The sequence below is a fragment of the Emys orbicularis genome, chromosome 5 (genome assembly GCF_028017835.1).
Source record: "Emys orbicularis isolate rEmyOrb1 chromosome 5, rEmyOrb1.hap1, whole genome shotgun sequence".
Lineage (NCBI taxonomy): Eukaryota > Metazoa > Chordata > Testudines > Emydidae > Emys > Emys orbicularis.
In genome coordinates this window covers 138,021,892-138,034,092 of record NC_088687.1, presented here as the reverse complement: position 1 = coordinate 138,034,092, position 12,201 = coordinate 138,021,892, and the positions used below count along the sequence as shown (strand labels likewise).

Genomic DNA, 12,201 nt, shown 5'->3' with positions numbered 1-12,201 from the left:
GGCCACGCCATCAGCGGCTGGCTCACCCCCTGCAAGCAGAAAGAGGGGAGGGGCTGAACAGGGCTTGGCGAGAGGCTGCAATGTGGAGGCGAATGCGGGGGGGGGGAGGGCCTGAGAACCAATGTAAGTCAACAGACCTGCTTCTTTCCTAGGCAGAGCTGAACCTCAGCACTGTGGCTAGGGCCCCTCTATTACAGTAGGACCCAGTGGGCACGGCCACGCTCAGGGCCCCATTGCAGTGGGTAATGTAGAGCTACAGCATGACAGCCAGCGTGTGCCCCAAAGACCTTCCAGCCTAAGCGTGGGTTGCTCTCATTGGACAGCTGGGAATGGAGGCGCAGAGCTGCAAAATGAACCAAGAGACTCCCCATTCCCGAGCCAGCACTTTAACCACCCACCCACGCTCTTCTCTGGAAGAGTCAGAAGAACGGCCGTACTGGGTCAGACCAAAGGTCCATCCAACCCAGTATCCTGTCTGCCAACAGTGGCCAATGCCAGGTGCCCCAGAGGGAGTGAACCCAACAGGTAATGATCAAGTGATCTCTCTCCTGCCATCCATCTCCACCCTCTGACAAACAGAGGCTAGGAACACCATTCCTTACCCATCCTGGCTAATAGCCATTAATGGACTTAACCTCCATGAATTTATCTAGTTCTCTTTTAAACCCTGTTATAGTCCTAGCCTTCACAACCTCCTCAGGCAAGGAGTTCCACAAGTTGACTGTGCGCTGTGTGAAGAAGAACTTCCTTTTATTTGTTTTAAACCTGCTGCCCATTAATTTCATTTGGTGGCCCCCTATTTCTTGTATTATGGGAACAAGTAAATAACTTTTCCTTATTTACTTTCTCTACATCACTCATGATTTTATATACCTCTATCATGTCCCCCCTCAGTCTCCTCTTTTCCAAGCTGAAAAGTCCTAGCCTCTTTAATCTCTCCTCATATGGGACCCGTTCCAAACCCCTATAGTCACACTGTTCCCCATCTTAAACTGGCGTCTTTATCAAATCTGCCTTTAAAAGCCTCACAATCCCTTCAGAAGATTCCCCCAGACTGGCCCTACTCAGCTTTCAACTGTACTAGTCATGCCGCCAGGGCTAGATGGTTCCTTCACCATGCAAAGTCCACACAACCGGCTCCAGGTCATAACCAAGCGGGACCCAGGATTGGCCCTGCTGCACTCACCAAACCAGTCCCCTAGGAAGGAGCCAGTGCATCAGCTGCTCATGGGCTGCTCTGTAAAAAGAGCAGGAATCTATTTTACACACATATACATACCCCGGAGCAGCCCACAGCTGACATGTGGAGAAAGGGCTTCTGTCGTTGTCTCTACTGGTCACAGCCTGGGTTGGACCAAGGTGCAGGCCAGGAGTTCCCCTCCCTCAGAGGCCAGGCCCGCTTCTGACCTCAACCCAGAGCACCAAGGTAGCTAGGTCTCAACATTGCAGCTATCACCATGGTAGCTGCATCCTCACACACAGGAGAGCGAGGAATGTAACAACATCATTCAAGCTGCTCCATGCTTGTCTTCTCTGCAATGTGCTTGGATGAGCTGGACCGGTCCCCAGTCTCGCCACATGCCGTATGACTGTAGCGTATTGTTGGGAGCGTTGGCTAGAATTCCACACGCCCAGTGAAAGTCAGACTTGTCTGCTGTAGTAGTTAACCAAGTTTTTGTGCGTCTGTCCCTGGGTGGCTAGTGATTTATTTATGAATCTCCTGGGGTTTGAAGCTGGAGGATAAGAATATATTTATTACGAGCATCCCCTATTATTAAGATTGCCCAACACTTCCCATGGTAAGACTCTGTTTTCAGTTGCTTAGAACTTTGCCAAACTTTTACTGTTTGGGCTGAAACTTTCCATGCTCCATGTCTGCCAGGCTTCCCACTTCAGGCATCTGAACTGAAAGCAAGGGGACTGTCTGGCCGGTGCCCACGATGCTCTCTCTGCTGGGCCCAGGCACTGTGGAGGAGGAAGCTGTCTGATTCCAGTGCAGAGGGACCAGGAGCCAAACCTGCATGGGGAGAGAGCAGCCTCATGAGAACCATAGCGGGAGAACGGGAGTGGCGGTTGACAGGGAGGAGGACATGGGGAGCCTGGGAGCTGAGGAGGGGAGGGAAACTAGGACTGATGGCTGGGAAAGGAGACTGGGAGCGGGACAGGAAGCCAGTGGTAGGGAAGAGACATGACTGGGGCAGAGACAAGTTGGAGGGGATGGGAACCTTAATTTTGGCATTTCCTAACTTTGGAGTGCTTGACTTTGCAACATTAATGTCCTCAACATTGTGTGTAATTATATAGCTATAGACACAAAGAGCAAGCAAGCAATAATGCAAACCATAGCAAAATGTACACGAGGAGAGGGCCAACTAGACACGGAATTGCAATATGGAGGCTGAGGTCTCTCTAATTCAGTATCCTCTTTCCCACAGTGGCCGGTAGCAGAACAATACATTATTTGGGGCTGGGAAGTTACTCAGCCTTTAGCGATAGTGGCCAGAACACAAACTATTAAGTGCCTTATTCATATAAGTCAATGGTAGTTTTTCCTGACTAATGATTTGGGGATTTACCCCAGAGAGGTAATCGCTGTGGCTTCTCCCTCCTCACCTTGCTACAACTAAACCGGCAGGCAGAAACAAAAGGCACACATCTTGGTGCAGTGTGGTAAATGTTCCCTGCACAGCGGAAACGCTGCAGGAGAACAGTCCGGTCTGGTAGTTAAGCGCACTGGAATGGGACTCAAGCAAGCTAGATCCTATTCCTGACTCTGTTGTGTGTCTGTTTCTTTCTGTCTTGTTTATTTGGCTTGTAACCTCTTGGATGCAGGGCCTGTCTCTCACTATGTTTGTACTGCACCTAGCACAATGGAGCCCCAGTCTAGCAATCATTAATATAAGCTCGCGCGAGCAAGCATTGTTAGATAAAAGGGACAGCTTCATGCCAGGGTTAACATCATGTGGCTCAAGTTTAACCTCAATTGTGGATGCCTTTGATAGTCACCTAACTATTTATACAGCACCAGTGGTGTGGCAGGGGCTTTGGAGGCAGGTGTGACAGCAATGGGCCTGATTCTCCACTGCCTTGCACCTTGCTCCAGCCTTTACACCTGTGCAATAGGAGGGCAAAGTGTTGGCGTTGAGCCCTCGCTGGGCACAGGGGTGAACGGCTGTGCACGGTGAAGCTGGTGAATCAAACCCAGAGAGCCTGATTCTGAGCTTGCATGAGTGGCAGTCAGAAGCAGCCCCACACTAGCGAACCAGCCTGGAAGCGCTCACAAAGTGAAGCCCCAATCTGGGTTATGTGGGCGAGGCTTACTCACCTGAGTAAGGGGCAGCAGGACTAAGCCCTCAATAAGCAGAACCCATAAACGACTCCAGCAAGCACATCCCAAAACACTTTTTATATCTGGAGCCTCAACTGCCCTCTGCTTCTGCTGTCTGCCCCCAGGTTTCTAGACGGGGTCAGCACAGGATTGCCCCAAGTGGTGCAACCCAAGGAGGAAAAGGCCTTTTACCCTTAGGAGTCAATAAGCTGTGTGAGCTGGATGCTCAGCTGGTATAAATCGACACAGGGCTGACGATTTCAGTTACACCGGTTGTAGATTTGGCCCCACGTGCCAAACCGGAGGCAATGGCTGGGTCTGGTTCTCCTTGTGTTCACGGGAGGCTCCATTGACATCAGTGAAGTCACTCTGGACTGGCACAGGGCTGAGTGAGATCAGAATCAGACCCAGCCCCCCCCCCCCCGAGCTATCCTTCCCCCGCAACGTGTCCACAGTTTTCCTGCTGGGATTTCGCATTGGGCTGGAAGGAAGAATTATTCATCAGCACCCAGCTAAGGCTCAGAGGAGCTGTTGAGCCCGGGCTGGCTGTTTGTGCCTCTGCACTGAATCACCTCAATTACAGTATTTGCTTTGAGTCTAGTTTGGGAAAGAGGTTTAAAAAAAAAAAAAAGCCCCCTCCCCCTGGCAGTGGTGACAAAGGCCAAGAAAGGCGTTACGTCGGCACCGGGAGGGGTATAAGTAGGCAGCTGGTCCAGAAAGGAGCCAGATGCAAACAGGAGGCTGGAAAGCAAACAAAGCTTCTCTCTGTGCGTGTGAGATCCTGGCAGCCCCCTTCAAGATGCCCAAAACCTCTCTTCCAGTCCACTTCCTCTGTCTTCTCGCCATGTCTTCAGCCTGCTACATCCAGAACTGCCCTCGAGGAGGAAAAAGAGCCTTGCCCGACACAGAGATCAGACAGGTACGAGAGGGGCTGCTTGCAATGTGCGTGGGGGGGGAGATAATTCCTCACGGTGTGGTGAACTGTGTTCCCATATAAAGTGTGTGTGTGTGCGTGCGAGAGAGAGCGAGATTGTACTTCAATACTCTGGGCACAAGGGACTGTCTTCCAGTCCTGGGTGTGTGACATTGTACTTCAATTCTCTGGGCACGAGGAACTGTCTGTCTTCCAGTCCTGGGTGTGTTAGGCAAACTCTACTTGAGTTCTGGGTGTGAGAGAGACAGGGGCAAACTCCTCACTGGCTGGCAGCTAGATTCAGCTCATTGGCCTGAAGCTCAGATAGGCATTTTTTAAAGCTTCTAGTTCTTGCTCCAGCTTGCTTTCTTTACAGAAATGAAGTTACATTGCTTTGAGCGAAGGAGCTTTGCATTGATGCTTCTTAGGAGACAAAGGGGGTGGGGGAAATCTTTATTTAGATTTAGGAAAGGTGTCTTTAAGTCCCCCGCCCCACCCCTTGGCCCCTAATTGGAAGCAGCAGAGAGAAAGGCGAGGGAGAAAAATAGGGAGCCAGTCCTTAAATCGACTGAAATTCTTTGGACTGGGAAACTGTGGGGGATGGGAGGGAAGTGGTAAAATGATTGTCACCCCACTAAAACAGGGGCTGCACCTCCTAAAGAGGAATAGCTGACATTCGTGATTTCCTTCTGCCACCTAATACCCTTTTAATGCAATCTTGCTCCACAAACTTTAATAGTTCTTTTGGCTTGTGATTAAAGAACAGAATGTTTGCTCTGTTGCTAGTTGTAACAGCCTCACTAATGCACTAGCAGAGAGAGGACATCTGAAGCCCATTTGAAGAGCCAACTCCTCAGCTGGTATAAATCATCTTCAATAGAGCAATGAGAACACCAGCTAAGGATCTGGTCCCCAAGAACCCAGTACTTATATTTCTTGTGCAAAGAGAACAGATGAAAAAAAATTAAGTTACAGACCTTCAGATGTACTTAGGGTGAAATCCTGGCCCCACACTGGTCAATAGGAGTTTTGCCATTGACTTCAATGCAGTCTGGATGTCACCCTCAATGCAAATGTGAAGTAGCAATAATATATTTAGAGTAATTTCAGAAAGAAAAGCTTTATCATAAAAGGAATAGCACCAGTGCCTTTTAAACACACATTGATTTACATGAGGCACTACTGTATTACTTACTTAAACCATTTCAGTCACAGCAAAGTGTTTTACACCATTTCATTTTGATTCTACCACATTTTGAGCAGATCTGAACACAGCAGTTAGTTACCTGAGACATTATATATCAATTTATAGACATGCAGGTTATATCAAGAGGATTTAAAATAACCAAAGTTAATGTGATTGTCTCTTCCTGTTGTGGCTGACTTGATTTTTAGACAACGTCTCTGATGTCTGGTAGCCTGTCCACCTATGGAAATTTGGTCCCAAAAGTTTTCGGGCCATTAAAGAACCTAACAAATTAAGCACCATGGACAGAGCCACTGTGCTGACCATTCAGAGCCTTTTTAAACCAGTTCCTTCTGATCAAAAGTTCAAAGTGTCCCCAGTCACCAAATAGAAGAAAAGGTCATGTTTGAATGCAAACATCTCTAGACCACAATTTAATTTTCCATTTCAATAGGATTCACTGTGGCTGGCTTTAGACTGATGTGGCTTCTAAGTGTAATTACTAAGGTTAAGATGTTGTGTCAGTTATTTTTAGTAAAACTCACGGACAGGACGTGGGCAATAAACAAACATTCACGGAAGCCTGCGACCTAGCTGTGACTTTTACTAAAAATAAGAAGGGGGAGTGGACCGGGGGTGGAAGACTACCAGCACCAGCCCCCACTGCCTACAGCAGTGGCTGACAGCCGCAGGGCCCCTCGCCACCCCAAGGCACGGGGCTGAAGCAGAAAATGTCCTGGAGATCACTGAAAGTCATGAAATCTGTGACCTCCATGACAAAAATCTTATCCTTAGTAATTACTTTCCCCTGTGGTTTGTGTGTAGCCATGATCCCGCTGCTGGTGGGCAGTTATTAAGTGAGGGGGCCTTTGACACAGAGATACACAGCATGTAGCCTTTCCCTTTTATCCTGAAAAGAGGGTGCAAAATATAGCCCCTTCACGTAACGGTCTGCAGTAACCTTCCTACACTAACTGTGAGCTGGAGTTAAATGGATTATAGAGCACAGGAGTTAATACTAAGGCCTGTCTCTTATGTATCGCTCGTCATCAGCAGATCTCAAAGTGCTTTACAAAGGGCAGTGTCATTATCCCCACTTCACAGATGGGGAAACTGAGGCACAGAAAGGTGACGTGACCCACTCAAAGTTATCTACCAGGCCAGTAGCAGAGCCAGGAACTGAATCCAGGACTCCTGAGGCCCAGTCCAGTGCTCTAGTCAACCAGTGACCTCTCCCAGCCCACACAGGCTTGTTCCCTACTAAACACAGCCTGCCGTTCTCTCCTGGCTAAATCCGCCTGAGTGATGGAGAGGCTACCCCTTCCCTTAGGAGGCCATTGCAGAGCCAAAGTGAGCTTTCTGTTAGGCGGTTTTATTTGCTATTCATCTTAAGTCCTCTCTTCTCTCATATGGCTAATAAGAACATCCAGTATTAAAAAAGTTAATGACGTACAGTGTGGAAGGGATACTAACCCACATACTGCAGGCCAATTGCAAGCCAATCTCTAGTAGAGACTAGAAGGAGCCCTAATGCAGGGGGCAGATTATCCCACATCTGCCTACTGTGGGGCTCTTGCACCTTCCTCTGAAGCATCTGATACTGGCCATAGTCAGAGACCAGACACTGGGCTGGATGGACCATGGGTCTGAGCCAATCTGGCAATTCCTATGTTCTTTCTTAATGTGACCCCCATCACTTCTAGCTCTTCCCCCTTTGTACTATCCTAAGTAATTCCTCCCACCCGCTTGAATGGAATGATCCCCATCCCTCCCAAGAGGTCATCAGCCAGGTTGACCCCCAGACCTTCAGCACTACAACACTGATCTCTAGCACTTGAGCTAAAGGGATAACTCTGTTACTGTTAATAGCAGTAGGTTGTTATCCTCCAGTGGCTGGACACACACACAAAACGCACTGTGCTAGGATTGGTTCCACTTTCAATGTTTGTAGAATCATGCCTACCCTCCCACCCTTAGTCACGGCTTAGCCAGCCTGCCCATATTTAACCGTTTCCCTCTTTCTTAGCAAGACTGTCCCTCCAGCCCCCTGATCACTTTTTGCTGCTCTTCTTTGAACTGCTTCTAATTAATTAATATCATTCTGTTAATGAGGTGCCCGGAACTGAATGCTCTGTTCCATTGGTGGTCTCAGCAGAGCTGTACTGAGAAGAGCACTTGTACCTCTTTACCCCGTAATGCAATAAACCAACATATTGAAAATTCTAGAGGGGAGGAAATTCCATTGACTAGGAAGTTCTAAACATGGGAGAAGAATTGATATAGCCCTGAAAGCAACCTCATTCTACAGCTTGGCTCTAATTCCTTTAAGGCTTGAAGGCATCTTTGCAAACGAGCCACCACCATCTATGAATGACATTGGCTTCCATATAATATGGTGGGATCCAAATTGTATGAGCCATTTAAAACAAGACTGAACAAAAAGGGGGCACAATCTTGCATTGCCAACAAGGGAAAGAGCAGACAATGCAATGGGCCGTTTCTGTCTCTTGGTTTTTGGACAAAAACGATGACTGCTAATGCCAAGCGCTTAGCTAAAGAACTGGGAGCCACAGAACATTTAAACCCCTGCACTTACTTCCAGGGTTTGAGAGACTGAATGGGCTCATCCTTTTGCTCAAAAAAAACTAAGGTAACTTATAGCATCATCTTCCATCTACTGTCCATGGAAAGCTCTGATCCCAGCTGCTAATCTAGCAACTGAAAATGATTGTCCCCTACATTGGTAACTTTGCAGGGATGCGTCCTCCATTGAGAAAGCTGCATATTGCTTCAGGGGAGGACGAATATTATACTTAAAGTATTTGTCAGTTTTATAAATACCCGATGAGGTAGGTGTATATATGACTCAGTTCACCCACCACTGAAATGCAGCCATCTAGTAAACGGAGTAGGTGCCCAGATGATGGGCATGGGATACAAACACGAAGGGGTGAAGCACAGCACCTGAAGCAGAATATCAGCTCCAATTGAAGCTGCAGGGGGCGCTCAGGGAGGCAGGATGTAATTACCTGGGTGCGGTTCATCCGGGACACACCCACTCTTATGGGCTCTTTCGTGGCATGGAGGCCTTGTCTGCAGCAGGTGGAGAGCGATAGGGAAAATGTGTGACCATGCAGCTGGTTTTAGGGTTGATCTCAGAGACCCAGTCCTGCCTCCTAGCTCAGGTTAAACGCCTGCTGAAGGATTTGGCCCATAAAAATCAGCTAAGAATTAACCGCCATTCAACACAATGGGAATTTTGCCATTTATTTCAGTGGGGAGCAGGACCTGGCCCACAACCTTCAGACCTGGCTCACTGGTTATAACAGCTTCCCATTCATGCACCCAATTCTCCTGGCTGGTTACTCCATGGACTCACCTCTGATTCCCACCGGTGAGATCAGGCCCCGTGCTCATAGCATGCACGAGGGGTTTAGCTGTTCCCTAAATGAACTTTCCCTCCCCGTGCAGCCCCTGGCTTGCTGATCTGTCTCCTGTCTCCCCAGTGCATACCCTGTGGCCCTGGGAACAGAGGGCACTGCTTTGGCCCCAACATCTGCTGTGGAGAGGAGCTCGGCTGCTACATGGGCACTTCCGAAACCCTGCGCTGCGTGGAAGAAAACTACCTGCCGTCCCCTTGCGAGGCCGGCGGGAAAGCCTGCAGCTCAGGAGGGAAATGCGCCGCTCCCGGCATTTGCTGCAATGATGGTAATAGAGGAGCACCCCCATACCCAGAACAAATACAATGGGAGGGGGAGGCACCTCAAATAGTAACAGCCTTTGCCTAGGGGATCATCTCCTCTCCTGGATACTTCACTGGCCCCCATCTCTGTAGTAGCTGAGCCCCTCACAATCTTTAATGGACTTATCCTCATAACACCTCTGTGATGCAGGAAAGTGTTGTTAGTCCCACTGTAGAGCTGGGGAATGGGCAGATATTGGCCACCGTCAGAAGCCGGATAATGAATGAGATGGTATGATCCAGAATGTCAACTGCTTGACTCTTGGATTGGACCATTTCTGGAAATATAAGGAACAGTAATGGACCAAACCTGCCTGACAGCTTTAGTTTTTGCTCAGTCATGAATCAAACTGCTATTGACTTCCCCCGGGGGAAGGGGGGGGGTTGCATGAGTAAGGACTGAGTAACTGACCTCAATGGGCATTTTGCATGAGTAAGGATTTCAGGATTTGACTCAACACAAAAGCCTATGGCTGATATAACACTTTATAGCTTCAAAGCTTTTTACGAGCATTAACTAAAGAGCCCGGCAGACTCAAAGGTAGGGTTGTAAAAGTATTACTATAATCCCGATCTTCCAAATGGGGAAACTGAGGCACAGAGAGGTGACTTGATTTGCCCAAGTCTACATAGCATGTCAATGTAAGAGATAGGATTACAACTCAGGAATTCCCGGTCCCCCCCACTCCTAACCTCCATTTCTAATGTATTTGCCAGCAATATGTTATTCATCCACTAGATGTCTCTGTTTGCTATAGTGAGTTCCAGACAGGTTGTGGTCCCTGGTAAACAAGGGAGACAAAGCTGGAACAGAAGCTCTGTGGAAGTCTTTTTGTGGCTGTAGTTGTAGCTTTTCTGTTTAATAAGTCCCTTCTGTTTAAGAAAGTGCATGGGATCACAGCCTATGACACCAATCCCTGGAACCCACTGCTTCATGTAACATCAGTGATAACACTTTGGTTTTCTTTTCTTGTTTCGAAGAGAGCTGCACCATGGATACCATTTGCCTGGATGACGATAGTGACAGAAGTCGAGAGCCCTCAGAGAAGAACCTGACTGTGCTGGATGGCTCAGCGAGTGACTTCCTGCTCAAGCTGATGCATTTGGCAAACAGGCAGCAACAGGGGAAGCACCCGTTCTACTGAGGGAAAGAAGCAAGATCAGAGATGAGTCTAACAGCGAGTATGTTGCTTACATGTCGCAGCACCTCAGAAAATCATTACAAGGTGTAAAGGAACAGCCCTTTGAGCGCATTGTAAATATGTGGCCAATAAAGTCTTTTATTGCACTGTGCTATTCAACGTCGTCCTGCGTCATTTGCACTGAAGGCTTCGGCACTAGGGGCTAGATTTGAAAAGAGCTCAGGACTTTGGGTGTAGAGCTCATTTGAAGATCTGCCCATCAATGTCACAGCGAGAGCTGAGCTCTTTCGAGAAGCTGGGGGGTGCCAAGCACTCGGAAATCTGGCCCTTTATGGTTCAGCAGCCCCGCCTCATTCAGTGGAGGGGAGAAGGAGCACCACATGTGCCATCACTGTTCAGAGCTTCCAAAAGTCTTTGCCAAGTTCCCCCAGCTAAGAGAGGCAGCAGATAGTTCAGATGTACAATGCAGTCAGAAACCAGACCTCATGGGGTACAAACCTTCAGCAGCACAGCTCCCACTAGCCCCCTCCTGGAGCACTGACTTAGAGGTTCACTCCTGGCAGCACGTGAGTTTCCCAGAAGACTCCCATAGGAGTTCTGTCCGGGGACAATCCTGCACAGCTTGGGATGTCTGAAGGAAGCACCCCCTCAAGGCAGGCTAACTGCAGAGAGTGGCGTGGGTAAAGTTTTCAAAGGTTAAATAAAAATATATGGAGATATATCTATCTCATTGAACTGGAAGGGATGCTGAAAGGTCATTGAGTCCAGCCCCCTGCCTTCACTAGGCAGGACCAAATACTGATTTTGCTGTAGATCCTTAGGTGACCCCTTCAAGGATTGAGATCATGACCCTGGGTTTAGCAGGCTAATGCTCAAACCACTGAGCTATCCCTCCCCGGGTTTCTGAGCACCTGTGGGTATGTCTACATGGCAAGCAGAAACCCATGGCAGCAAGTCTCGGAGCCCGGGTCTACAGGCTGGGGCTCACAGGACTTGCACTGCAGATATTCAGGCTCGGGCGCTGAACCTCACCCCCTCGTAGGCTTCAGAACCGGGGCTCCAGCCTGAGCCAAACATCTACATAGCTGTGATTAGCACCATAGCACAAGTCCTAGCCTGTAGGCTCGGGCTCCAAGAGTGGTTTCTGCTTGCTGTGTAGACGTAACCTTCGGTGACGGTAAGGCCCATTGACTTTCAGTGAGACGTGGGTTCCGAAGTGCCTGTCACTTTAGAAACTGGGATTTAGGTACCTAACTCACTTAAACACTTTTTAAAATGTTATCCACTGGATGTTGGACACAAAGACATCTTAACCCCAGTTGGTGCCAAAGACTGTCTTTGGAAACTACCCCATAAGATTCCTACCCCACCCCCTTTTCTGATTCTACGTATACAGCCCCTCATCACCGGAGTAACTGAACACCTCATGGCCTTTCTCCTGCAAGGTGCAGAAGCATCATCTCCATTGGATGGAGGCAGAGTGTTTAATTTGGGGACGTGCCCAAGGGTCATTTGCAGCAGAGCCAAGAACTGAACGCAGGTCTTGTGTGTCCCATGCTACTGCCCTGTCCATTAAACCAGCTTTCCTCCCATAGTTAGCTCTTGAGAAGATATTAATAATCAGCAGATAGGTTCAGCAGGCTCGAAGCCACAGGGCCAGCTCCCAAGACCTCAGACAAAACTCTCACATTGACTTAACAATCTCCTCCCAGCTCTGTGAGGGGCAAGCCAGGAAGGGCTCCGATTCCACCAGACCTTGAGGGAGGATGAACCCAATGCAAGAGGGTGAACGGGAACTGGCCGTTCTCTGCCTCTCCAGATCATCTGCCACAGAACCCTGCTGAGGGCCAGGACTCGATCCCTGCTCCCACCCTCTCCCCTCTTGCATGT

General features: G+C 48.8%; 1 protein-coding gene across 1 annotated transcript; it reads left to right on the top strand.

Annotated features, from left to right (window-relative positions):
- The first annotated feature begins 4,112 nt into the window (after positions 1–4,112).
- On the top strand, positions 4,113–10,314 carry LOC135879459 (vasotocin-neurophysin VT-like). The gene is made up of 3 exons (XM_065405445.1): positions 4,113–4,247; positions 8,934–9,135; positions 10,151–10,314. Exons 1-3 carry the CDS (start codon positions 4,128–4,130, stop codon positions 10,312–10,314), a joined length of 486 nt encoding a protein of 161 aa, XP_065261517.1. The 5' UTR covers positions 4,113–4,127.
- The last annotated feature ends 1,887 nt before the right edge of the window (positions 10,315–12,201 follow it).